The 26,091-nt window shown below is 38.0% G+C and overlaps 2 protein-coding genes across 5 annotated transcripts in view; one reads left to right on the top strand and one right to left on the bottom strand.

Moving 5' to 3' along the window:
• The first annotated feature begins 211 nt into the window (after nucleotides 1-211).
• On the top strand, nucleotides 212-16,601 carry LOC119486290 (AFG3-like protein 1). The gene is made up of 16 exons (XM_037766316.1): nucleotides 212-460; nucleotides 4,378-4,462; nucleotides 4,673-4,776; nucleotides 5,718-5,867; nucleotides 6,162-6,233; nucleotides 7,084-7,208; nucleotides 7,329-7,599; nucleotides 7,968-8,105; nucleotides 8,543-8,696; nucleotides 8,785-8,892; nucleotides 9,898-10,023; nucleotides 10,460-10,570; nucleotides 10,769-10,884; nucleotides 11,964-12,164; nucleotides 12,258-12,452; nucleotides 13,963-16,601. The coding sequence occupies exons 1-16, from the start codon at nucleotides 329-331 to the stop codon at nucleotides 14,197-14,199; spliced, it is 2,325 nt and encodes a 774-aa protein (XP_037622244.1). The 5' UTR covers nucleotides 212-328; the 3' UTR covers nucleotides 14,200-16,601.
• Nucleotides 16,602-17,040: 439 nt separating this feature from the next.
• Nucleotides 17,041-26,091, bottom strand: part of LOC119486281 (voltage-dependent calcium channel subunit alpha-2/delta-4-like) — a 115,142-nt gene continuing 106,091 nt past the window's right edge. For 3 of the 4 annotated variants that reach the window (XM_037766295.1, XM_037766293.1, XM_037766292.1), the window contains 8 exons: nucleotides 25,699-25,774; nucleotides 25,408-25,460; nucleotides 23,791-23,846; nucleotides 23,008-23,028; nucleotides 21,697-21,814; nucleotides 20,755-20,870; nucleotides 19,974-20,056; nucleotides 17,041-18,825 (listed from right to left, as the gene is read on the bottom strand). In XM_037766295.1, the coding sequence (XP_037622223.1) occupies nucleotides 18,724-18,825; nucleotides 19,974-20,056; nucleotides 20,755-20,870; nucleotides 21,697-21,814; nucleotides 23,008-23,028; nucleotides 23,791-23,846; nucleotides 25,408-25,460; nucleotides 25,699-25,774 (625 nt within the window). In that variant the 3' untranslated portion in view covers nucleotides 17,041-18,723. The remainder of the gene's footprint in view (nucleotides 18,826-19,973; nucleotides 20,057-20,754; nucleotides 20,871-21,696; nucleotides 21,815-23,007; nucleotides 23,029-23,790; nucleotides 23,847-25,407; nucleotides 25,461-25,698; nucleotides 25,775-26,091) is intronic. The other variant, XM_037766294.1, reaches the window with a different exon arrangement.

A 26,091-nucleotide genomic window follows, 5' to 3' on the forward strand; every position in this document is an offset into this window, starting at 1 on the left:
GCTGGTGCCTGAATGTAATAAAGTCATCCTAAAGAGAATTAAATCCATTTACGTGCATTAAATGTATAATATATCATATAATATACTATATTGACATTTTTATCACCTAAATATTTTTTTAAATTAATAAATCTTTCTTTTTGTAACAATTTCCGGCAGGCATTCGAAGAGACAGCCTACCGGGCTTTTACATCATCATGGTGCCGTTGACATTTCACGCTGTTATTCAATAACACTTGTTGGAGCTCCACCATGAAGTCCAGGAGAGGAAATTAAAGCATTACTCGTTGTTTTTGGATTGAAAGACTGGGCAAGCGGCTCTGGGAGGATGTCTCAGATGCTGAGGCTTCTCTCGGCGGCCGGTCTGCCTCTCTGCCGGGCTGGAGGAGCCCGGGCTCGGCTCTCTGCGGTGACCGCAGGATGGCTCCTCACAGCCGGGTACCGGAGCTCCGCTGCTCGGGTGAGTGAAGCTGGAGGTTTTCTGGAGTAATTACTAAGTAATGTACGAGTCAGACAGTGAATTAATGACACTAATTACCTCTCCACGTGGTTAAACTTTGATTTTATGTCTAGAGAGGAACGGATATCTAGCTTACCCCGACTACGTGCGAAAGCCCCGTTGCAAAATCATTCAATTCAAGGTTAGCTTGGTTAATATCAAAATAACATACACTTTGAATCTCCATTTAACACCTCATCTGCTTGATTGTAATCTACTTTTGAATTCGGCATTAATCAGATCCAGCAAATACAAATATTGCAAGAAATGTTTGTGTAAAGGAACGGATATATAACTAAACCCGACTACGTGCCAAACCCCATTGCAAAATCATTCAATTCAAGATTAGTTTGGTTATTAACAAAATAACATACACTTTGAAACTCCATTTAACACCTCATCTGCTTGATTATAATCTACTACTTAATTCGGCATTAATCAGATCCAGCAAATACAAATATGAATAAGTAATAAAGGGACTTTCTCTGTGGAGACACGGCTTGCTACTACGCAGTTAGCAAGCAGACTTGGGGACCTGCAGGCAAAGAGTCACCGGTTTACTGGAGTAACTATTTAAGAAATGTACGAGTCCGACAGTGAATTAATGACACAAATTACCTCTCCACGTGGGTTGGAAGTTCAACTTTGATTTGTCTAGAGAGGAACGGATATCTTAGCTAAACCCGACTACGTGCGAAACTCCGTTGCAAAATCATTCAATTCAAGGTTAGATTGGTTAATATCAAAATGGCACACATTTTAAAACTCCATTTAAGACCTCATCTGCTTGATTATAATCTACTCTTTAATTCGGCATTAATCAGATCCAGCAAATAAAAATATTGCAAGTAATAAAGTGACTTTCTGTGTGGAGACACAGCTTGCTACTACGCAGTTAGCTAGCAGCCTTGTAGGGTCACCGGTCTTATTTAACACTATAGTGACATTTTTGTCCTGTAATCAGGTGTATTGTGTGCCTTTTAAAATATGCCACTAAAGTTATACGATGCAAAAGTTCTTTCTGAGGCTTTTCTCACAAAACAAGCTGACAACCGTCCTGCTACTTAGTTAGCTAACTGAGGCCCTTAAAGTGAGCTAAACTTAGCATTAAGTATGGTAGCTTAAACTCAATGCTCAATTTGTGTTGATGCTTAAAAAAACTTGGTTTCACCAAACAAAACAGTATTCTTCTGCACCAGTGTTGACTGAAAAATGACCTTGGAGTAAAGTAAATACACAAAGCAGTGTATTTGTACCATAGAAATAGAATAGGACATAAGACTGAACACCTATATAGTACAATGGTTAGAAATAATATATATATATATATATATATATATATATATATATATATATATATATATATATATATTATAAGAGAGATTTAAATAATAGAAAAATTACTTTGCAGCTTAAACTGAGAGAAAATATTTTTTGTTAGTAAATAGAAGTAATGGATGATTTATGACAGTGGAAAATGCTTATGGACTAACTCTTGTATAAATGACAAGATACTGGATTTGTAAACACTCTTCTTTGATGATGGACACTTGTAACCATGACTGGTCTATTTGTTTTCTTTATTGTGTTTTCTTTTTCTATCTTTATTATTGTAAAAAAGAAAAGTTAACATACACAGTACTTTTGGTTGTATGCACAAATAAAAACTCAATAAATATTAATATTGTCTTGTTTAAATGCAGCTTTATCATAAAGACGTGTGACATAAATCTGGGCTCTTTAAACATTAATGGTGCAAGAGAGGATGCTGAGAGAGCTTACCTTATTAATTTAGTTTAGTTTATTAATTTTTATTTTTTTTTTATAAGAAATGCACAGCACAGCTGAGAGTGAATGTGAATAGAGGAGGGAGAGTAGGAACAGTGCTGGAGTTGCAGTCTTGTTTTCTAGAAAATATAAGCTGAATTTGAAAATGTACAAATGACTTTCATTAATGTGTATGCTCCAACCGTAGGCACAGATAGTGTTTTTAACACACTTTAGACACTGTTGTTGACAGTTGTAGATACTCAAGACTGAAAACCATCCAGAACCACATAAACATAGATTTTACTGTTTCAGCATCAAGCTAATGCATGTGACTAAAGATGTGAAATGTAGCAGTGCCTTGTGGCATTTCAGTGTGGCTCTTCTTTCTGATACAGTCTTTAAAAATGCTTCCAGTCTCTTTTGGAGTAACTACGGAAACACAAAATCTGAGTACAGTTCATGGGAAATAGGGAAGGGTAATATAAAACAGCTGTGCCTACAGTACCAGCCCAGTCAAATAGCAGTTCGTGAAATAATCACAAAATGTAATGTATTGATTCGTGTACATAGACATGAATTTCACTTTTTTTTTTTTTCATTATGGTCAGCACAAAATCAATTTGTATGTAATCCACGTAATTGTGAACCAGGAAGTATAAAGGGCGTCGAACGCCACGTAAGGAGGAAGTCGGGGTGGATGATAGGGTCAAAAAACAAAAGACTTTCACCAGTTCAAAGTTGATTTATTTGTCACATAACGTCCGTACTTAAGTTACGGCACTTCTGGTGTTACTTTTACCCAAACCACGATCTTTTCCTGAACCTAACTGAGTAGTTTTGTTGTCTAAGCCTAACTAAGTCGATCTTTTCCTTAACCTAACTGAGAAGTTTTATTTTGAAAAGACTGTAGCAGAAATTGACACGTGCATCACGTGTTGCTGGACATTCGTAGGAAAAAGCACGAAAAATATGTTGTTAAAAGTCGTGCTGAGCGGTACGAAAAAAAAAGGGTAATTTGGAAATGATGACTAGATCTATAAAAGCTCTGGAGAGAGAAGCTGCAGGATTTAGCCGACTCCGTAGGAGAAAGAGAACATGTTAACGTTCTCAAAAGGAAAACGTCAGCTCTATCTGACCTGCTGGGTTTTTTCTGGTTAGATCTCGGTTTCAGGATGCTCCCTCTCACTTTTTCTATGACCTCGAACTCCTATTCTATTTCTATGATTTGTACAATGTAGTTTTATAACTTCAGATGTACAGTGTCAGTTTATTGAAAACTGTCGTCTTCTTATTATTAACTTGTCCGCCCTTATTACTCAGCTCTAATCTAATTTGGACAATGATTCAATTCTATTGTCTTTAAGGCCCAGACACACCAACTCGACATCAAAGAACTAGCGGCGACATACATTTCTTGGCCGACATATTGAAATTGACACACCAAAAAGACTACAGCTGACGGCCAGTTACCACGTACGTTCTGCGCCTGCTTGAGATGAAATAACTCCACACCAGCAGGCGGCGGTAGTCTGTATTCATCATTCAAAAAGGGAAACAGGAAGACCGAGGACGACGGATATACAAACCGTTGTTATGATACGTACATGAAACAAAGCAGCGTTTGTCGACAATTTTCACATCACTCTCACTCACCACTAAGCTTCATTCCAGATGTTCATGTCGCTGTGAAAATATCTGTGTGTTGGAACGATCAGATGACATAAAGATGAAAAATGAGAAGAGTCTTCTCTGTGTGTCCTCTTGACTTTACTCGTTGGCTTGCTTTCCTCACTTCCATTTCTCTTCTCGTGCATTGATTGGTTTAAGCTGAACCGCCAATCAGAGTGATTTCTCTCACCGACGGGCTCCATCACTGATTCAACATGCTGAATCGCCCAAAAAAACTCCAACACGGGCAGACTAGAGCCGGCAGACGCTCACCAACGGCCCCAAACTGTCCGACGGCCGACTGTCGGCTTGGTGTGTCAGGACCTTTTAGAGGTGGTGGTCTTAAAGCAGTCATATAAATGTTGTTTCTCAGCAGAGCCTCTCAGGCTGTTCTCGGTGTGTGTTCGGTGTACTAACGGTGGTTCTGTCGTCTTTTTCAGAATGTCAGTCGGACTCCAGCGAACTTCCTGTCCTGTCGCAGATTCCAGTCAGCTCAGCGACGACTGTACTCCACTGAACCTAAAGGTGAGCGCCGCTGTGTCTAAAGCACAAAAGGTGGTTATTGTGCTCATCCAGCCCCAGTGGGGTTCACGACAAAAAGCAGCAAACAAAGAAAAAGGAGAAGTTGTCTGCACATTAAAATTTGAAAGTTCTCAAATGTTTTTATTGATGCAACATTTTGACCTATAAGATCTTAATCAGGCAAACATCCATGTGATATAACAATCATTTCAGATGGTCAAGGAGGACCTGCAGGAGGAGGAGGAGGAGCAGGAGGAGGAAAATCATCAGGTGGAGGGAAGAAAGGAGGAAAAGACTGGTGGAACCGAATGCAAAAGGTTTGTTAAACTTCAAAACATTTAAATTCTTACAAGATGTTGAAAGATTGTGAAAAGTGAGATTGTCTGTGTAGTTAAACTAAAATGAGAAATAAAAGCTGGACTTTTAGATGCAGGTCTTTAGTTAACTTTGCTCTCACAGAGTTCACATAACGGGTTCATTGAAAAGTAGTATTTAGGTTGATGTTGAGACTTCCAAGAAACTTCTCTTCCTCTACTTTAGCAATATAAAATACACAGGATGTTTTTTTTATGGAAAATCCTGGGTTTCACAGTATTGTTATTGGTTTAGTATTGAGTAATGGTTTGAAATTTTGCCAATATTGATCAGAAGGTTGTGGAGAAAATGTTTGTTGGCCTTGTTTCAAATTCAGCCAATAGGAGAAAAGAGAACTGATCAGGTGAAACGTGCAAAGTAGTAACTGTTTGATAACAGCGCCGGATGGCTTTCAATGATTCAGAATCCGTTTTATTGCCACGTAGGTTTCCACATACGAGGAATTTGCCTTTGTATCTTAGTGCATAACGGTCAAAATAAACATAGTGAGGGAAAAGAAAAAACAAGAATCCTAAATATAAAATTGAAATTTACAATTTAAAAAAAAGTGTAAAATATGTTTTAAAGGAAAAAAATTGCCCTATCGTGGTTTATTTCACAACAATGACCCGCTAGCTGTACATTATCCCGCTTATTACACGGCTACTTACTTAAGAAATCAATAATTTGACACAAAAACGCCCCGGCAGAGTCCAACATCAGAACTGCGTCCATAGCAACGGACTGTTATACATGGCAACGGTCTGTTATACATAGCAACGGTCTGTTATAAAGAAATAACAGACTGTAGAACGCCGTGATTGACCAATCAGAATTGAGTATACAACAAAGCCGTGTAAAAATGTTTTATAACATGGACCTGTGTGTCTGTGCTGGTCTTCAGGGTGACTTCCCCTGGGATGAGAAGGACTTCCGCTACTTGGCGATCACTGCAACCGGAGTCAGTTCAGCTCTGCTCTACTTCTACTTCAGAGACAACGGCAGAGAGATCAGCTGGAAGGACTTCGTCCACCGCTTCGTGGGCAGAGGAATGGTGAGGAGGACATTTATACTGGAGCATTTATACTGTACAGGGACATTTATATTGTACTGGGACTGGGACATTTATACTGTACTGGGACATTTATATTGTACTGGGACATGATTTAGAGTCCAGATCAAGTCTGAACATCCACAGAAACAAAATAAAATAAATATGGTATAAAGATGTATCATCCACTGCATCTTTGAATAATAGGAGACCGGAGCCCTGCTGCTAAATAAACTCATTTAAGTAAAAAGGATTGTAAATGTATTTTTTAAAAACATATATGTGTTTTCTGTCCAGGTGGAGCGGTTGGAGGTCGTAAACAAACAATATGTCAGAGTCATCCTGGTGCCGGGAGCCGACGCTGATGCGGTGAGAACAAACAAACTGAAATTCTGACACTGACGCAGACATTTAAAACCTCAACTTTTACCTAATTTTTATGGAGCCAAACAATTGTAATGAAATTCAGTATATTTGTGTTAATCTTTGCTGTTTTTTGCAAAACATACTGTATGTCATGTTAAAATGATGGTGCATTTATGTACTCCTCGGATAGTCCCATTTCACGAGTTGGGAAGTCGTACTACTTCCGACATCCGTGTGTTCATGAGCTTTAAGTCGTAATGTGGAAACAACATTGATGCTATTTATTACTCAGAGTGTGTAAACAACATGTTGATAGTTGTGCAATTAAACATTTTAATCCATTGACAGCCCTAGTTTCTTACCATCAACCCAACATTTACTTTCGTCATCCATGTCTCTACGTCACGACGTCTACGTGGCTAGTCTTGTACCAAAATTTTCGCCGACTTTCCAAGTTGTTGTTGTTCTGACATGAAGGGGCGTTCACAGGAATTTTCCCAGTTGGAAACTAACCTTTCCGATTATTCCGACACCACATGAATGCAGCATTTAGCTGTGGATCCATTGTGAAAATGGGACCAACAAATGCTTCTCCTTCCATACTACTGTAGATGCTTTTGTTTATTACTCTTCATGTATTTGAATTGTGAGCTAAATGACACGTAACGACCTGGATCTCTGAAATTGGAAATTATTTCACTCTGTAAATAATTACACAAAAAAAAAAACAATTTCTCCCAACAAAAAAAGACAATAACGATACAGCATAAAGATTCTTTACAGACTGAAAAGGTGTAGGACGACAATACATCTCCTCTTTTTTAATAATACACAAGTCATGTGTGACCTGCAGAGCTACGTTTGGTTCAACATCGGCAGCGTCGACACGTTTGAGAGGAACCTGGAGGCGGCGCACATGGAGCTCGGCCTGGAGTCGTCACGCCGCCCTGCCGTCGTCTACAGCACCGAGAGCGACGGGTGAGTTTAACATGTAAAACAGCTGTACTTCTCCCATCGACGTATATCTTCTGTAAACTGGTTGATATCTGAGAGATAACATCTGATATACGAACACTTCGCTCCTCTCTCTTGTCCCAGCTCCTTTCTGATGAGCATGATACCCACCCTGCTGCTGATTGGCTTCCTGCTCTTCACCCTGCGGCGAGGACCAATGGGAGGAGGCCCCGGTGGCGGAAGGGGCGGGCCCTTCAGCATGAGCGAGTCAACGGCGAAGATGATGAAGGACAACATCGATGTGAAGTTCAAGGATGTGGCCGGCTGCGAGGAGGCCAAGCTGGAGATCCTGGAGTTCGTCAACTTCCTGAAGAACCCACAACAGTACCAAGACCTCGGGGCCAAGATCCCCAAGGTATGCACGCACGCACGCACACACACATACACACATACACACATACACACATACATTTATATAGAGATTTGTAAATGTACATACATGTTTTTCGTACCTACCATGTCTTTTTTTGTGAGTGATGCACGTTTTTTGTGATCTATGTAAATTGCTGCTGTAACTTCGCGATTTCCCTTTGGGGATCAATAAAGTCTATCTACCTACACATCTCATAATTAAACCACATAAACATCCATCTATCTATCTCACAATTAAACCACTTGGACATAGTATTTAGTGTGTTGGGTGACTGATGTAGTTCCTGAAGTTGTAATTTGGTATGTATTATAGTTGAGATGAGTTAAATGTCTGGTCATGTGGTATCCCAGGGTGCCGTGCTGTCCGGACCTCCTGGGACGGGGAAGACTCTGCTGGCTAAAGCCACCGCCGGCGAGGCCAACGTCCCATTCATCACCGTCAACGGCTCCGAGTTCCTGGAGATGTTTGTGGGCGTCGGTCCTGCCAGGGTGAGTAACGGAAACCACATCACACGTCTGTCGGACCTCAGGACTATGGGGAACAAGCGTTTGTTTTTCCCCCTTTAGATCTTAATTATATAATTTATAATCTTGTATAATGTAAATTTTTCCTCCCAGGTGAAGAGAAACTTGAATAAATCCAGTTGTTTGAAGGAGACGTTTTCACAGCAATATGAAATAGATAAAAGAGAGGGAATTATGACCTGTTTAACTTCATAACAAAAACCAGTATGACAACAGCAATAAAGGAGTAAATGTTGAAGCACATGAAATTTATTGTTTTGTTTTTTACCGTGGTATCGAGAATCATGGAATTTAACTGGTATTGGTATCGACTACTAAATTTCTGGTATTGTGACATCACTAGTCATGTTTGTCCACCCTGAGAGAAAACGGAGCGGTTGATTGTGTTTCCTCCTCTACAGGTGAGGGACATGTTCTCCATGGCGAGGAAGAACGCCCCCTGCATCCTCTTCATCGATGAGATCGACGCTGTAGGGAGGAAGAGGGGAGGAGGGAACTTTGGCGGTCAGAGTGAACAGGAGAACACCCTGAACCAGCTGCTGGTGGAGATGGACGGTAGGCCGCAGATTAACTCACTCTTCAGGGTTTTGATTTGAAATTATGTTTTAGTTCTTAACTTCCTGGTTTTATTTTTTCTTTGCAGGTTTTAACACGGCGACTAACGTGGTGGTTCTGGCCGGAACCAACAGACCCGACATCCTGGATCCTGCTCTTATGAGACCGGGACGCTTCGACAGACAGATCTATATAGGTAGAGTTCAACTCTCTCTGTTCTCTGACTCTACGTACGAAACATAACAACGTTGTTGGGGTGACTGAGGAGGCGTCATCAGGTCAAACAGGAAATAGATTATTTCATGAATTGTCTGTTTATCTGCTGAATATTTTTTCTCGATTCTTCGGGTCATTTCTTGGTCTTTTAAAACATCTGAAAATTGTTTCTTGGAGCCCTGTTGACATCTTCATATTTTTTTTTTTCATCTGACCCACAAATTTGACCCAAAAGTTTTCTGTAATTTAGGGAAAAGAAAAGTGGCGATCCTCGCAATGTGGAAGCTGGAAGCATGATACATTTGACTGATAAATATTTGAAAAATTGCTCAAATGATTAACAGATTATGAAAATACTTTCCATTATTTCACACAAATTGTTTATTAATTGTAACTGAATATTCTTTTTGTTTTATCTGTTTATATATTTTATTTATTTATTCACTCTTTATTTAATATTTATTAATTTTGACTTATTTATTTTTTAATTAATTCATGAATTTATTATTGTCAGACTGACTGACTTATTGAATGAATGTGAAATTGTCACTTTAACCGGATCACTTTTATTTATTCACTTTTTATTTTGAAGTCAGTTCTTACACTCTCTTAACGTAATGCCTAGTATATACAGTACATGTATCACAAAACAACGTGGGGGCTAGTTTGACCGTCTTTATTTGAAGTGGAGGCGTCTTCCATCACCGTTTACGACCTCAACACGTATAAGCTTCACTTCCTTCGCTTTCTCCAGATACGAAAAAAAATGACATGACAATTTGTACTGGATGTTGGCGATATAGTCATTGACTACATCCCACGTAAAACGAGCCGCAATACATGGAGTATATTCGATATATCGCCCACCCCTACAACAAAGTGCACACTTTTTCCAATTCAATTCATTATGTAGCCCAAATGTACATCTATCCTATCATTATCTTATATTTTATATGGTCGTCTCTTGTGTCCCATCTCCTCTCAGGTCCTCCAGACATTAAGGGCAGAGCTTCCATCTTTAAAGTCCACCTGCGACCGATCAAACTGGACCCCAAGATGGACAAAGACCATCTCGCCAGGAAGATGGCTGCTGCCACGCCGGGATTCACCGGTACGTTACGGCTGCATCGGTTATAGCGGTTTAGTGTTTTCATGAAATCTGTGAGGGAGGAATTTAAAATATAGTAATGTAGTCAGTTTGTTTTAACCTCTGGATGCTCTGTTTACTCCAAGAAGCCTGAATAATCTGGATAATTCGAGAGAAAAGAGATGAAAACCTTAAAGGAAATTAAATAAAAATTAGACTTCTGCTAGTCGGAAACAGTTTTAAACCAAATCAGATCAGATTTTGTACAGTTTAACTGAAACACAAAATAATAAAGGGAAAACTACCTAAAAAAACAAACAAGTGTAACAGAAAATCAGCATTTGACAGCTGCTTGTACTTTTATAGAGAGCACTGAAAGAGAAAACATGTTTGATATAATTAATGTTTAGTGTTGTGCAAACTAGTCTTGAATGAATTGTTGACGGATGTATTTCTTCAGGAGCCGACATCGCTAACGTCTGCAACGAGGCGGCGCTGATCGCTGCCAGGCATCTGAACACGTCCGTCAACGCCAAACACTTCGAACAGGCCATCGACCGCGTCATCGGAGGTCAGTGTGGCGTCACAAACCGACCCAACCTCCTCGCTTTCTTTATCCACTTTATACTAGATGTGTTCCTGTCGTAATCCCTCTGCTTCAGAATTACTTTCCCTATTTAAATGTCTTTAATATATAATAATACTTATTATTATTATTATTATTATTATTATTATCATCATCCAGTTTGTGTGTTTTGTGTGTTTTCAGGTCTGGAGAAGAAGACTCAGGTCCTGCAGCCCACAGAGAAGAAGACAGTAGCGTACCACGAGGCGGGTCACGCCATCGTGGGCTGGTTCTTGGAGCACGCCGACCCGCTGCTGAAGGTACGTCTGATATCTTTAACTGATATTAATACACACTAATATACCTCCTATGTGTTCATAACTCAGTACTTCCTGTAGTGACAGAATGTCATTTACTAGAGCGGGTTTGAAACTGGACATGAGTCAGTATGAAAATGTCTTTGTGTTATCAGGACAAAATTAATCTTTGTATCAAATATCATCTCAATAATAAAGATTTAATTTGTGTTCATAAAAACACTAAAAATACAGTAGTACTGTATACTCAAAATGTTTAACTGGGACACAAAAAAAAATCTTTAGAAAACAAAGTAAAAAAAATAAATTAGAAAATTATAATAAAAGTAAATATGAAAAGATGAATACAAATAATAATGATAATAAAATAATAGAAAGATAATAAAATGAAATCGAAATAAAAATAAAATATAAATAATAATTATAAATTAAATACAAATAAAAAACAATTATAAAAATAAACAAAATAATAAACACAAAAAACAGAAGAAAAAAAAAAGAATATAGCACCTTTTGTTTAAAGATGCAGCCCAAAAATATAAAACAAAACAAAATACAAACAATATTTGGCCATTTTTTAAAAATACAAATAATCAACAATAAATACAACCTCTAATAAATATAAAAGGTAAGAGCTGACAAAGTTTTATTTCTACAAATTTAAAAGCCAGAATATCTGAGGGTTGTTGTTGGAACGTGAAATGAAATTCAGTCATTGATATAAGAATGTGCTTTGTTCTGTAAGGATTTATTAACTAGTAAAATATGACTTAATCAGAAGTAAAAATATCAGGAGACTCGTTCAAATATTCAAAAAGTTATAAAAAATAAATAAATATTAGTTTTAAAAAAATGTCAGTTTAGTTTTTTGCTGGTCCTTTTAAAAAAACCAACAACAACAAAAAAACAATATACAGTTGATAAATGTCACACAAACCTTTATAACAGATGTAAAAAGTTAATTAATGCTAAAGTACCACAGAAAGAGTGGTGTATAACCACTAGTGCTGCTGCCCCTGTCACATCTACGACTGTTACCAGTGCAGAACAGCAGTAAACCCACTTCCTGTGTGTGTGTCCAGGTGTCGATCATCCCGCGGGGGAAGGGTCTGGGTTACGCTCAGTACCTGCCCAGAGAGCAGTACCTGTACAGCCGAGAGCAGCTGTTCGACAGGATGTGCATGATGCTGGGGGGCCGTGTGGCCGAGCAGGTCTTCTTTGGCAAAATCACCACCGGAGCTCAGGACGACCTGAAGAAGATCACGCAGTCCGCCTACGCTCAGGTACGCACACGCACACGCACACGCACACGCACACGCACACGCACACGCTGGGTCTGTTTTTCCTGCCCTGACACCTGGATCTCCTCCCTCCAGATTGTGCAGTTTGGGATGAGTGATAAGGTGGGGCAGGTGTCGTTCGACCTGCCGCGGCAGGGTGAGATGGTCCTGGAGAAGCCGTATAGCGAAGCGACGGCCGAGTTGATCGACTCGGAGGTCCGGGAGCTGGTGGAGCGAGCGTACCAGAGAACGCTGGAGCTCATCGAGGACAAGAAGGAGCTGGTGGAGTTGGTGAGACCCTCTAATGCTTCATCGTGTTTACTGGTCAGAGGTCCAGGAGCCTCTGTACTATTATGGAGTCTAAACGGTGTGTGCCATTTAATTATTTTAAAATCAAGAGAATAAAAACTGATAAATAATAAACAAACACTCACCAACATGAGTTTTGTACAAAGGTGTATTAGGGCCATTGTAGGTAAAAAAACAAAATAAAATTGCAGAGGCAGGGGAGGGGGGTAAATATTTGATATTCTCTGAGATTCAAGTGGTAAATCTACAAGAAAATACTCCCACATTTTTACAAGGAAAAACTTGAATATTCTCTGAAATTATAAAGTCATAAATTTGTGAGGAAATAAGGAATCACATCGCTTCACTTTGCCATGTTGGATCAGCCTCATCGCACCGAAGAGGTTGTCAAAGTTAACGTGATAATAATGCGTTTACGCAAAGTCGTTTAAACTGAACTAACATCTTTTTAAAGCATTAATGTAACTTGCAATTTTTGGTTTGTAGTGGGCTCCGTTTTAAAGGTAGAGTGAAGATACTGGTATTATATGAAACTAGAGAACCATTGGTACCAGCCATGTCATACTAGCTTGTCGTGATGGAGGCTGAATAACGCTCCAAACTTATAGTAAATTTGGGCGAGGAAAAACAGAGTTTTACTGCTAATAAAAAGATAAATGCAGCGATGGAAAGCTGAAGATCTTGTCATTCTTACGCTCTTGAACTTGACAGAGATATTGCTGGATGCATTTGTAGGTTGCCAGTAACCTCTAACTTTGGGTTGTATTGCTAAGTAGCCGTGATATATGTCCAACTAAAGGAGAAAATCATCATCAATTGCTCCTGTGAGCGAAACAGGTCGCTAAGGTTGCTTTCACATTGGTTCATATAGGTTCAATCAAGTCGGCTTGGTCACAGGTTAGAGACGAGACAGAATATCAGCTCCCTTACTCGTGTTTGGAGGCCATTGCAAAAATATACCATTGTCGTATGAACCTGAAGTGCCAAACTAAACCGAACTGTGACTAGAGATTACCGGCAATCCTGAACTTTATCCAGCGATGTCTGTCAATTTTATGAAAAATTCCTCACATCAATGGAAAGATTTTGTTGTTCTATATATAGGTGTATTGGTTGTCCTTCTATCATGAAGGCAAGGGGGTGATGTTTGACCCTGAAGTGACCAGGCTCCTTTTATTAGGGGCTTGAGAAATGTCTGCTATGGCCCTCGTGGGGCAAATTTTCAGCGCCCCGATCTCTATATCTTTATATAACATATAAACCTACATCTTTGCCAAATGTCTTGCTTTATCCTAAAATGCACAATTGTTATGTTTAACTGCCTCACTAATATTTTACAATTTAAGTATCTAAAAAAGCCCATACAATAGTCTTTAGTATGTCAACACACAAAGACACAAGCACACAGAATTCATGGAGGTATTTTTCCAGGAAGAAGTGGAAGTAAAGTTGTAGATTTCTGCCATACCTTCATTCCTGGTTTCCTCCTCAGGTGGGGAAGCGTCTCCTGGAGAGGGAGGTCCTGGACAAGGCGGACATGTTGGAGCTGCTGGGCCCGCGGCCGTTCGAGGAGAAGTCGACGTACGAGGAGTTTGTGGAGGGGACGGGCAGCTTTGAGGAGGACACGAGTCTGCCGGAGGGCCTCAAAGACTGGAACGTGGAGAGAGGAGGAGGAGGAGAGGAGGCCGAGGAGACGAGCCCGACTCAGGACAAACAGCAGGCCGTGTAGAGCCGGAAACTCAGATAAGGACAAACAAACTCTTCACATCCCAGCTGCAAAAACCTCAACGCTGACTCAGTTTCACAGAGCCTGGGAGGTAGAGTTCGTAATTCAGGCCCTCAATTTACTTTGTGTCCCCTCAGATCAATAATTCAGACACTTGAATGACTAAATTCATTACAGCAAGTTCTCAGTTTCATCGTCTGTCCCATCAACATTCACTAGGAACCTCGACGTGGATGTATTTCAGGATTTGTCTGTTTAAAGGTTTCTGAAGGAAAGGGGGCAAATTGAGTAATTTAAGAGCACAAATTATTAATTCAAGGAACCCAAATAAAAGTCTATAAATTACTTATTTGAGGGTCAAAAAAGCTCTTCCTGAGAACCACCGGGCTCTGTGTGAAAATGTAGAATCAACTTTAACGTCAATGAGGCTGCGATCAGTTTGTTTTTCCACCGTTCGGACAGGAAGACGCTCCAAATGGCCTTAACACTGATCGAACAGGAGACTGAGTCCTGAACTGATGATGCACATTTTTCTCTTTATTTATTGCGTTAAAAAGGGAGTTTTGCTTCCCGACTGACATCCAGCTGACGAGGAAGAAGAAAAAACTTTTCTGCAACCAAATTTAAAACATTTTTAAATATTTTGAGAATTGATTTGAAGCTATTTTGTTTCCTGCAGGATTTTTTTTTTTTTTTTTTTTACAACATTTCATGGACGTTTTCTTTTATTAACCGATAACACGGACATGTTTCACCCTGCTCAGTGTTCATGTCGGTATATAAAAAAAACACAGCTGTCCGTTTGAGTTTCTTTTATACAAACAGCTCGATGCTGTGAATACGTAGAGATGATTGTGTAGATGTTTTGTGCTGCTACATCATCAGCTGACAGCTGACTGATGGGGAAACTTAAATAATAGTTGATATTAATAATTGAAGGATTTCTGCTGATTTAAAGGAGAAATCCTCCTCAAACCTCAAAAGAAAAAAGCAATTAATGACTTCATTTTTCGGGTTACTTGAATGCTTTTAATGTTTTTAATCATCAGCTCCCCTGAAGAGAGTAAAACCAATTAAATTAATGTATAACCTCAGCCTGATTATTGTGATTATTATTATTAGCCAGAGACGATTATCATCCAAAAACGCATAAGAGACGTACTGTTGAATTTGGTGGCAGCTCACCTTTATTACAGCAGAGTTTATCTCCTAAAATAATAAAGAAAATATAGCAGCATGTCCTGATATGTGAAGTTGAGTTATTGTGTCTTTAGTCCTTGAAACACCTCCGTCTCGTTCTTTTGGGTTAAAATGTGAATCGCCACCTGCGTAGCAGAATTTAATGTTAATTTAAAACTGTGAAAATTAGTCAAATATAAGGTTTCTGATTAAAATCAAGACGTATAAACTCTTTGATCAAATTTAAAACCTCTTTCTAAAATTACAGACAGTTGAAGACGCTGTTAAATCTTAAATTAAAGCACGACTCGCTTGGTCCCACATGAATAAGACATAAATTAATATACATTTTAATATTAATTCATACAGTCCAGTATGTAAGATGTAGCTGCAAGTATTTATTATTTTCGTCTGATTTATGGCTTATAATTTGCAAAAACATGTATTTAAGATTTACTTTTAAAAGCCATTTAGATTTTAAACCAAATTTTGTCACAAGAGGAAACCTAAAGGATTTCTTTCCAGATCAACACTAGACCAAGAAACTAAATTTAAAACCTTATTTTAGACTCTCCAGGTCTTGCAGAAACATTAATAATATTGCATAGTATTAATAATTCAGACGCTGAACTAGACATCAGTAACCCCGCAGTAAAAGTAACTGAGACCGAAATCTAAATGACAGAAGTGATCAATAACAGCATCTACAGGTGGATTTTGTTCTTATCACATTATTGTTATTGTCCAGCAGGTGGCGCCGTCACTGCGACAGAACCTGATGTTTACAGCAGGAGGGTTCGACTGACAAGTTGATGTTAAAAAGCTGCCAAATCTGAATGAACTTCAGTCTCGACTGTCTGTTTGTTGCCTCCCGTTACTTGTGCGAGTTTGACCGCTGATATTTGCGTTCCTTCGCATCACTCGCGCTAGGCACACAGAGAGGAGGAGGATGGGCTTATCTCAACTGTGGCCGAAATAACCGCTGTTGCTGCTTTTTACACGTTGAACTCCCAGATATGTCGAAAAAACAACTGCCATCTTGTCTGGGTTCATAACATCCTCCGGCGGCGCTCAGTGAATTTTACCGAGCTGTATTCACCGTATCTAGCAAGCCACACGTCGGCTGATTTACTGTGGTTTACTACTGCGGTATGAACCCAAAATAAACAGATTGTGCTGTTATTTAAATGCAATAAATGGATATAAATGATGCCGATATAACTACATAATGATGGTGATTTGTAAAAAGTCTGAATTCATGCTTTGTCAGGTCTGTTACCAAGACGACAAGCAAACAACTTTTAAAATGCTTGTTTTCTGAATGGAGTTTGGATGGAGCTGCAGCTGCTCCATCAACACTGAGAATCTCAACACTGATGGGGTTTCGCGACACAGCGTCGTGCGAATTTCACGTCTATCCGCCTCTTTGTATTAACTTTGTATGTAATCATGTTTGGTGTGCCCGTTTTAGTGACTAAATATAAAACTACTCTGGCCTCAGACACATGTATCGGTTGAGCCCTCCTGTACATGAACTGTGAATTTAAAGTGAGATTTCCTGCTGAAGTGTACCCGTTACCACAGAAACATGGAAGTTATATAAATGTATTTAACCTCCTGTTTGCCAGCTGTCAGTAATGTAAAGTCAGGAAATATAAAGAGAGCTGAACAATAATTATTCTTTATATCAAAATTTGAAAGAGTACAGTTTCAAATGTAAGAGCTGCAGTTATAATAATGATAATAATAATAATAATAATCACCTTTGCTGTAGAGATTTGGGAAACATAACAAGCAAAACAAGAAGTAATAACTGTTCTTTTATTACTCCAGACGAATCAGCCACATTAGCTAATCCACGAGGCTAATTTCTGTGTTCAGAGAAGAGCGTTCGAAATGATTTCTGTGACATTTAAGTGTATGAGGAGGCTCGCTTGTGTTAATTTGTTGAGTTGCGTTTCCTGAATCTCTACAGCAGAGTTGAACAGTACCAACGTTAACAATCAGAAATTCAACTGAAACCTCTGCGAGTTTTAGGCCCCGTCTTCACGTATACAGATATTTTCCCCTTTGTTTAAAAGAAAAAAATCTGTCCACAAGACCTTTGTTTTACACAATATCTCCGTCCACACTCGAACGCAAAAACAACTCCAAACGCTCGCCGTAATGGTTACATCACCACAAGTGAGATCACAAGTTAAAGGTCACGGGAGCTTAGTTACCAGCCTTCTCTCTCCCTTTCCTTCGGCTTCATTACACTCAGTTGGGTAACAGTTTAACAGAGATCACGATTATTTATCACGGTTATTCATTGACTTTAGGGACAAAATATTTTTATTGCACTGCTTTCACTTCCATGTTGTGCTACATTCCTGTACAAATCTTTGCATCAAAATAAAGATTGATCCTTATCCATCTCCTAGAAGAAATAAAATTGTACTGTAACTTTTTAATCAAAATAAAACGGAGCACTTCACTTTCATGTTGTGCTACTACATTAATTAGAAAACTAATTATTTACTAATTAGCAAATTGTTGCTTCAAAATAAGACTTCAAATAAGGTTTTTCTTCACCTGAATTCAGTGCATGTTCATTTTGCAGAGCTTCCTATTAGTGTAGCGCGCATTTTAAACGTCAATAATATCGCAGTCGATCATGTTCATTTAATTGTGGGAAGCCAAAATTGTTTTCGATTAATTGTGCAGCCCTACTTAGAAGGCGTTTTCAAAAATATCCATTTTTGTGACCCAAAACTCTGTGTGCGTGGACGAGAGGCCGAAATGTAGAGGGAAATATTTGTTTTTAAAAATATCTGTATACATGTAGACAGGACTTAAATCTGGTTTAAAAACACATCAGCTTCAGTCTAAAATCCAGGATACCTGCAGGTAAATAATCTCTTAAAGAATAACTGGTCCTTTAACATTTGGCGACTGTATTTTCTGTTGACCTTTGACCTCTCAGAGAGCTGAGAATGTCAGCGTTTAAAGCTCAACCTTTACTTTAATCCTACTTTTTTTTTTAAATTGCAAATGTAAAAATCTACTTTGTATACAATATTTCTGTAAAAAAAGCTAGAAAGACGCTACATTCGTTGAGTGTGATGGCAACAACTGAAGCTGCACTGAGGACGCTCTGGTCCTCGTTCAGTTTATAGTTCAAGAAGGAGAAATAAAAACATGAAGAAGCCCTTTATCTCCACTGAAGAGAGAGTCGAAGCTCGTCTGAACAGCAGGAGAGAAAATCTGAGATGTCCCGTCGTCTCTCATGGAAAGTAAAAAACATCCTTTGGCGACGTGCACGACGTTCCCGCCGCCTCCCTAGGAGCGTCTTGATCGGTCCCTTCTTTACGTCCAATGGTGGAGGAGAGACGAGGCGAGCAGAGAGGCCGAGAAGACCGAGAGCGACAGGAAGATGGCCGACGCCCCGCCACACTCCTTAGCATCTTCCTGTTGGAGAATTTCAACATAAGAGGTAACGATACAGATAAATACTTTTGTATTATTATTGGTTGTATTTGTTTATTTATGACTGTATAGAATATACGTTTTTTAATAACTAAATACAATTTTTTCTATGCCTTTCTACATACTATACTTTGACTTTTTTATGACATTTTTCAACATATTGTACTATGGCTTTTTTTTATGACATATTATACTATGACTTTTTTCGACATACTATAATATAACTTTTTACGACCTTTTTTGACGTATTACTCTATGACTTTATTAAAACGTACTTTGACTTTTTTCGACATACTACATTATTACTTTTTTTTGAACATTTTTCAAGATACTAATCTATGACTTAAGGAAATTTGTTGACATACTATGACTTTTATTCATGTCCTTTTTCGACATACTAATATGACATTCTTATGTATGTCTGTTTCTGTTCTATGTCTCTGTGTTTTAGGTTCAGTTCCCTGATGAATGCTTGACGGCTCCTGTGTGAGGATGTGAACTGGGTCTATATAAGTGGATAATTACTCCCACACAGTGGCTCCCTTTTTGTCATTTTGTAATAAATGTTGTATTCTGTTCCATCCAACTCTGTATTGTGTCCCTCTTTATGTTGCTGTATTTCAACCAGTCATTATGGTAAGATATGTAATAAAAACATGAAAAAGTCATTGTATAGTATGTCAAAAATGTAATAGTAGTATGTCGTACAAGGTAATGAAAAATGTCAGTTTAGTATGTCATAAAAAGTCATGAAAAAAAATCATAGCATAGTATGTCGAAAAAAGTCATGAAAAAAATCATAGTATAGTATGTCTAAAAAAGTCAGTAGAACACATAATAAAAAAGAAACAAAAATGTCAGTGTAGTATGACATAAAAAAATCATTGTATAATACGTCATAAAAGATCTTAGTACATTATGTTAAAGATGTCATGAAATACATTAAAATGTCATAGTATAGTATGTCATAAAAAAAGTCAGTATAGCACATCAGAAAATAGAAATAAAAATGTCAGTGACATAAGGTAGTCATAAAAACGTCAACTCCCCGCGGACAACCTGTTCATAGAGTTGTCTAATCGTTAAGTTGTCTGAGAGAAGTCAGGTGAGCCCACAGCTTCAGAACTCACCTTCGGGTGGTAGGCGTGGCAGGACTCCGGACGCCGCCGTACCTTCTGGGATTTCATCCTGTTGCACTTCACTGTGGCGTTATGTTCACTGCCGTTAAGGAAAACAGACAACTCATGGCAGAGTACTACCGCTCAGCATCGTTTGAATATTTTTGATACTAGTTCCGATACTATTCCTGAGTTTCGATACCTAAATTAGCTTTTTTTCAGAACCTTACTTTAAGGAATATAAAACAGTTTTTGTACGTTTTTAAAAAAATTAACAAAAGTTGCATTTAAATACAAATCACACAATCTCACAGAAATACAGAGAAAAACTAGTGAAAATTTAAGATTTATATCAGGAACTATCTGATCAAATCCGTGTTGAAATCTGCAGGACGAGAGCTAGTTAACGGGAGGTGCCATTGGTTTACATTATGATGCGTTCAGGCTCTATTCAGTAAAAATGAGTAGGTCTATTGGGCGAAAGTAAATTCATTTTCATGATGTGTTCAAATGTAATCTTGTTAAATGTAGTTTTTGGCGAAAAACTTGAATAAATCCAGTTGTTAGAAAATGTTTTCACAGTATTGTAAAACAAATAATATAGAGGAAATATGACCTTATCATATCGAATTAGTATCGAAAATCGATTAATTTCACTGGTATTGGTATCGACTACTAACTTCTGGTATCGTGACATCCCTAGTGGAGGCCTATGGGAACTGACAAAATGCTTAAAATGTATTATTACGGCTACATCCGATAGCTGATTGGTTCAGAGATTGTTGAAGGATATATTTGATCTCTTTGGGCTCCAGCAGGATGGGTCCATACTGACGGGAACAGTCACAGTCGGCCTGAGCCACAACCAGAACCAGGTTACTGTCAGGAATCTGCTGCACAACAAACATCCTGAAACACAACACAGACAAGATACAGTCAACAACCACTCCCTCATTAACACTCACATCATCAATAACAACTAATGTCGACCTTACAGCAATCGACTTTTCAAGTGATTTCATGTCACAGACATATTGACAATGCCGGAATAAAATCAGGAGAGTTTTACTAGAGTTGCGTCGCGCTCCCGTGATCTTGATCGTTAAGAGTTATTCATAACTTTGATATGCAAAACTATGTACAGTAAGCACATGGTTCAGTTTTACACATAGGCCTGCACATAATACAGAAGGCATGGAGCTGACTGTAGTTGTACTGCAAACAGACACATGTTTACTGTTGTTGACCTTGTGTTGACACTTTACCAAAATGTACTTTCAGTTTCAGTATTTTTTTATCAAATCTTTTATATTTGTTTTCATGAATAACGACTAAAACCTTGATGCACCAGAAGGTCTCGTGGTTTGACCACTAGATGGAGCTGTAGGTGTATTTATATATGATGCATTGTTGTAGATTAAACCAGCCAACAGTATATAATTATTAAAATGCAACGTACACAATAATGCAGCAGTATTATTAATCCAGAAACATCAGATATAATAGTAAAACACTGATAAGGAACATTTTTCTGCAACATCAATGCTTTTACTACACAGTGCTGATAACACTTACATACCTTTACTTCAGTAAGGTTTTGAATGTAGGATTTTTACTTGTGGTGGAGTATTTTCACAGCATGGTATAAGTACTTTTACTGCAGTAAATGATCTGAATAGTTCTTCCATCACTGTGTGTGTGTGTGTGTGTGTGTGTGAGTGTGTGTGTGTCGTACTTCTGACAGCGTCCACACTTGATGAGGCTGTTGGCTTCTCTGACAGACGAATCGTACATGAAGCCAGGATACGCCGTGTCGCAGGGCTGCAGAGCCTCCACCTTCCTCTGCTTATGACCTGACACACACACACACGCACACACACACACGCGCACGCGCACACACACACACACACACACACACACACACACACACACACACACACACACACACACACACACACACACACACACACACACACACACACACACACACACACACACACACACACACACACACACACACACACACACACACATTAATATACTGTGAGAATTGAACATTTTAATTTTTAATATGAACTCATTCAGTGACTAGACGACGACCATCAAAATGTCCTCAAACTGTGGACAGATTTCATCGTCTTTCTGTCTCTGATATTTTAGCGCTAAAAGATGTATTATTATACTCATATTGCTTATATTTTCATACTTGCATTGCTCAGATTCTGCACTTTTTATCACTGATATTTATTGCTAATATTTTATCTCATCCGTACCTCATTTATTTCTCCCTTGGCAAACTTTATTTTTTTTTCAGAGGCTGTAGCAGAGCTAGAGTGAAGATACTAGGATCATTTGAAACTAGAAAACCTAATGAACTTTTGGCAAAAACTGGCATAGCCATTTTCAAAGGGCTCCCTTGACCTCTGACCTTCAGATATGTGAATGAAAATGGGTTCTCTGGGTACCCACGAGTCTCCCCTTTACAGACAGGCCCACTTTATGATAATCACATGCAGTTTTTTGAATGCAGTATAAATGGGTTATTTCCGCCTATTCTAAATATTTCTGCATTTTCATCATCTCAATTCTTGAGTGGTAAAAAATGGTTACATTTAGCTCCATATCTGTGTAACAAATGGTATCAACCCAAACATTGCTGCATCAATTTATGAAACATAATAGAGCATGGGGATGACCATCATATACTTCTATCATAATGTCCCTTATAATCCCTTATACACTTTTACAATTAATATGAATTAATTAATTAATTAATTAATTAATTAATTAATTAATTAATTAATTAATTAATGTTTATTTCTGATTTATGACTAGAAGAACTTTACAGACATGCTGAGCTGCATCTCAGATTAATCTTCAGGTTCCCAGCTTTCAGATGATGTACACCACTTCTATGTGACATCTACTGTTGACCTGCTATCTCCCCCTAAAGAGGGCAACTACAGTGTTTTGTTTTTTTGCATAATGACAATAAAGTTCTTGATTGAATATAACACACACGCACACACACACATGTTGTACTCACTTGTATGATAACCAGCCTTGGCTGAATGGATGAAGATGGATCACAGTGAAGATACACAGAGACCACGCCGAGGTGACGATGATGATGATGACGATGAGGATGAGGATGAGGATGGAGATGAGGCCGCCATTTTTAAACCGAATGTTTGTAAATGAGACATAAAGCAGTGATGAGACGATGGAAACAATCACACCTCCTGTCTTTGCTCTGACAGGCAACTCTATATTCAATATTTTAACATGTGTTTATTTTATTTTATACCTCAATAGATTGAGGTTTAGCAGGTATCCACCTTATTCTCAGGGGCATTAGTGGAGAAATGATTATGGGCGTGATATATGTTATAGATAGCGGTACTAGCAGTAAGATAGTGAGTCCCTCAGGCTACCCATAGTGGCAGTGCAGTACTTGAGTAAAAGTCACTTTCCACCACTTACTATCCACCTTATTACTTTGTGGATTCTGATTAATAATACAAAACATAATCAACTAATAAATGATAATGTATGTTTGTGGATAAAGACATTATTGATTACTTGGTGAAATTCAGAAGCTACCCAGCAGTATATAAAGTAATCAAAATTAGCTCGACCTTTACCAGCTGCAACATTACCGTGTTGAACACATAATATCAAATACATGACAAATCTTTTTACAATATGGGACCTTTAAGTGCATTCACTTGTAACAGAGTATTTCTACACTGTGGTATTACTACTTAACTAACAGATCTGAGTACTTCTTCCTCCACTGAGTATAATGTTTAACGTGTTCACATCTTACCGTCCACAAAATAATCAGAGTGCCAGAGACCACAGAGGTTAAAGTCCAGCAGGAACCTGACGGGAGACACAAACGTATAAAGAGTGTGTAATGTGTTAATGAGTATCTACACACCGTCACATCCAGCAGATACTTTTAATAACTTTGAGCTGTGGAGGGTTCAGTCGGTAAAAGTATTTCCTATATTCACTGATCTTTAAGAACCATCACTTCTTTAATTTATTTGTAAAAAATCCTCCGTTTCTCAGAGGTGGTGGATTTTCATTTTACATTTAGACTCTCTGTTTGATTTATGCATATTAAAACACATTAAATCCAGCACACTGACTCATTAATATTAAACATGTCCTCAGGACATATTTCACATCCATTTAAGGTTTGAAACGGGCAAAGGTCCAAACTCTCACTGCAGCTTTCTTCACACTTTGGGTATCATGTATTTTCTGTATCATGTCTGTGTGAAGTAAATATTAATAATGACTAAATGTGTTTTTAAATATAATGATGCAGTCGGTTACAGAATAACTGCAACCCTCAATAAAGACATTCAACTCCAGAACAACAAGAGCAGTGATTGATTCAACTTATTTATTCCTTTAATAACCTTGAAAAATATTGTTTTTTTTAGCCCTGGGTAGCAATAGCTAATGACAAGCTCTCCCTCCTGGAGAGACTTCAGCTGGAAGAATGTGACTCTATTCTTCTGTACTCCAGTAAACTAACTACTCTAATCAGGCGGCCTGCTGGAGGTCCTGAGAAAACACATTCACATTTTCTGGAATTGTCCCTCCATGGCTTTATATTGGAGAAGTGTCCACGCTGTCCTGGAAGCAGTTTTTCATTTTAAAATCATGTACCTTGGCAATCTATAATATGGAGGATGGAACCTGCCAAAATCAAAAATAAATAAATAAATGACTTGATAAATAAATAAATAAATATGTCATTAAATGTAGCCAAAATAATATTTAGAATAAATAAATTGATATTTCTGTTTTAATATGCTTATTTATTTATTAATCTTTGTATTAATTCCCTTATTTATTTACTCTTCTGTTTAATTTTCCTTTTTATTTATTTATGTATTTAATTTTATTAATTTTTTAATTTATTTATGTTTGCATTTATGTATGTATGTATTTTTATTTTTTTATTTATCTTTAAATGTATTTATTTATGTGTTTAAGCATTTATTTATTTATGCACTTTCCCTTTGCATTTCATCCATTATTTATTTCCCCAAACGTATCTGTATTCTTTTCTTCATACATTTATTTATACATTTCTGCCTCATTACGTAATTGAGGAGGCTGTCACTCAACGTGTGTCATGGAGTAGCCAACTAGTTTTAAATAACATGATGCCGTGGGTTGGTTTCTCCTGTCCTCCCCAATTTTAACTTTTTAAAAATGATTTTACTTTTTTAAATTGGTGTGTTTTTTGTACGGTTGGTAAAAAAAGAAAGAAAAAAAAGATACATGGTTACAGGTGTCTCATGTCTCACTGTAACATCCTGGTTTCACATCAACCTTTTTTACCTATTATTTACCTTCTACTTCCTGTCTTGTCACTCCCCACTGATAAACTACTGAATAAAACACATGAGATGATACTTACATCCAAGCGTTGGAGAAGAACCATCTCATTAACGCAGCGATGCCATAAAACGGCTGCAGGACAAAAAGGAAAACAAGTTAATACAAGAACTGTACGTTATCTGGTTTTTAACACTGTGGAGCCAATAAATGTGATGAAATCAAGAAAGTCTTATTTTATTTGGCAAGTCACTCGTTGGTTTTGTTAAATAGATTTTAGTTTTGACTAAAAAAAACATTTCAATCTCAAAGTCTGTCAAAGCTACATACTCATTACAGCAACAGAAGTAGTGTAAGGTTAATAGTAACTCACACTGAGCAGAGGTCGGGCGCCGCTGTGGTGATGATGACTGTTCTTACACATCGCCTGGTAGTCAAACAACGACACCCTGCAGACAAACAAACATTCAGATTAACTCCAGTAACGTCAGCAGATCGTAGAATCCTTCACATACTGATGTTCTCATGTGAGTAGATTCAAACCTCAATATGAATTCAAAACACCTTCCTAACATCCCTTATCTTAACACGTCTTATAAAGTATAACATCCCTTATCTTAACACGTCTTATAAAGTATAACATCCCTTATCTTAACATGTCTTATAAAGTATAACATCCCTTATCTTAACACGTCTTATAAAGTATAATATCTATTATCTTAACACGTCTTATAAAGTATAATATCTCTTATCTTAACATGTCTTA

This window comes from Sebastes umbrosus, chromosome 4 (assembly GCF_015220745.1).
Source record: "Sebastes umbrosus isolate fSebUmb1 chromosome 4, fSebUmb1.pri, whole genome shotgun sequence".
Classification (NCBI taxonomy): Eukaryota; Metazoa; Chordata; class Actinopteri; order Perciformes; family Sebastidae; genus Sebastes; species Sebastes umbrosus.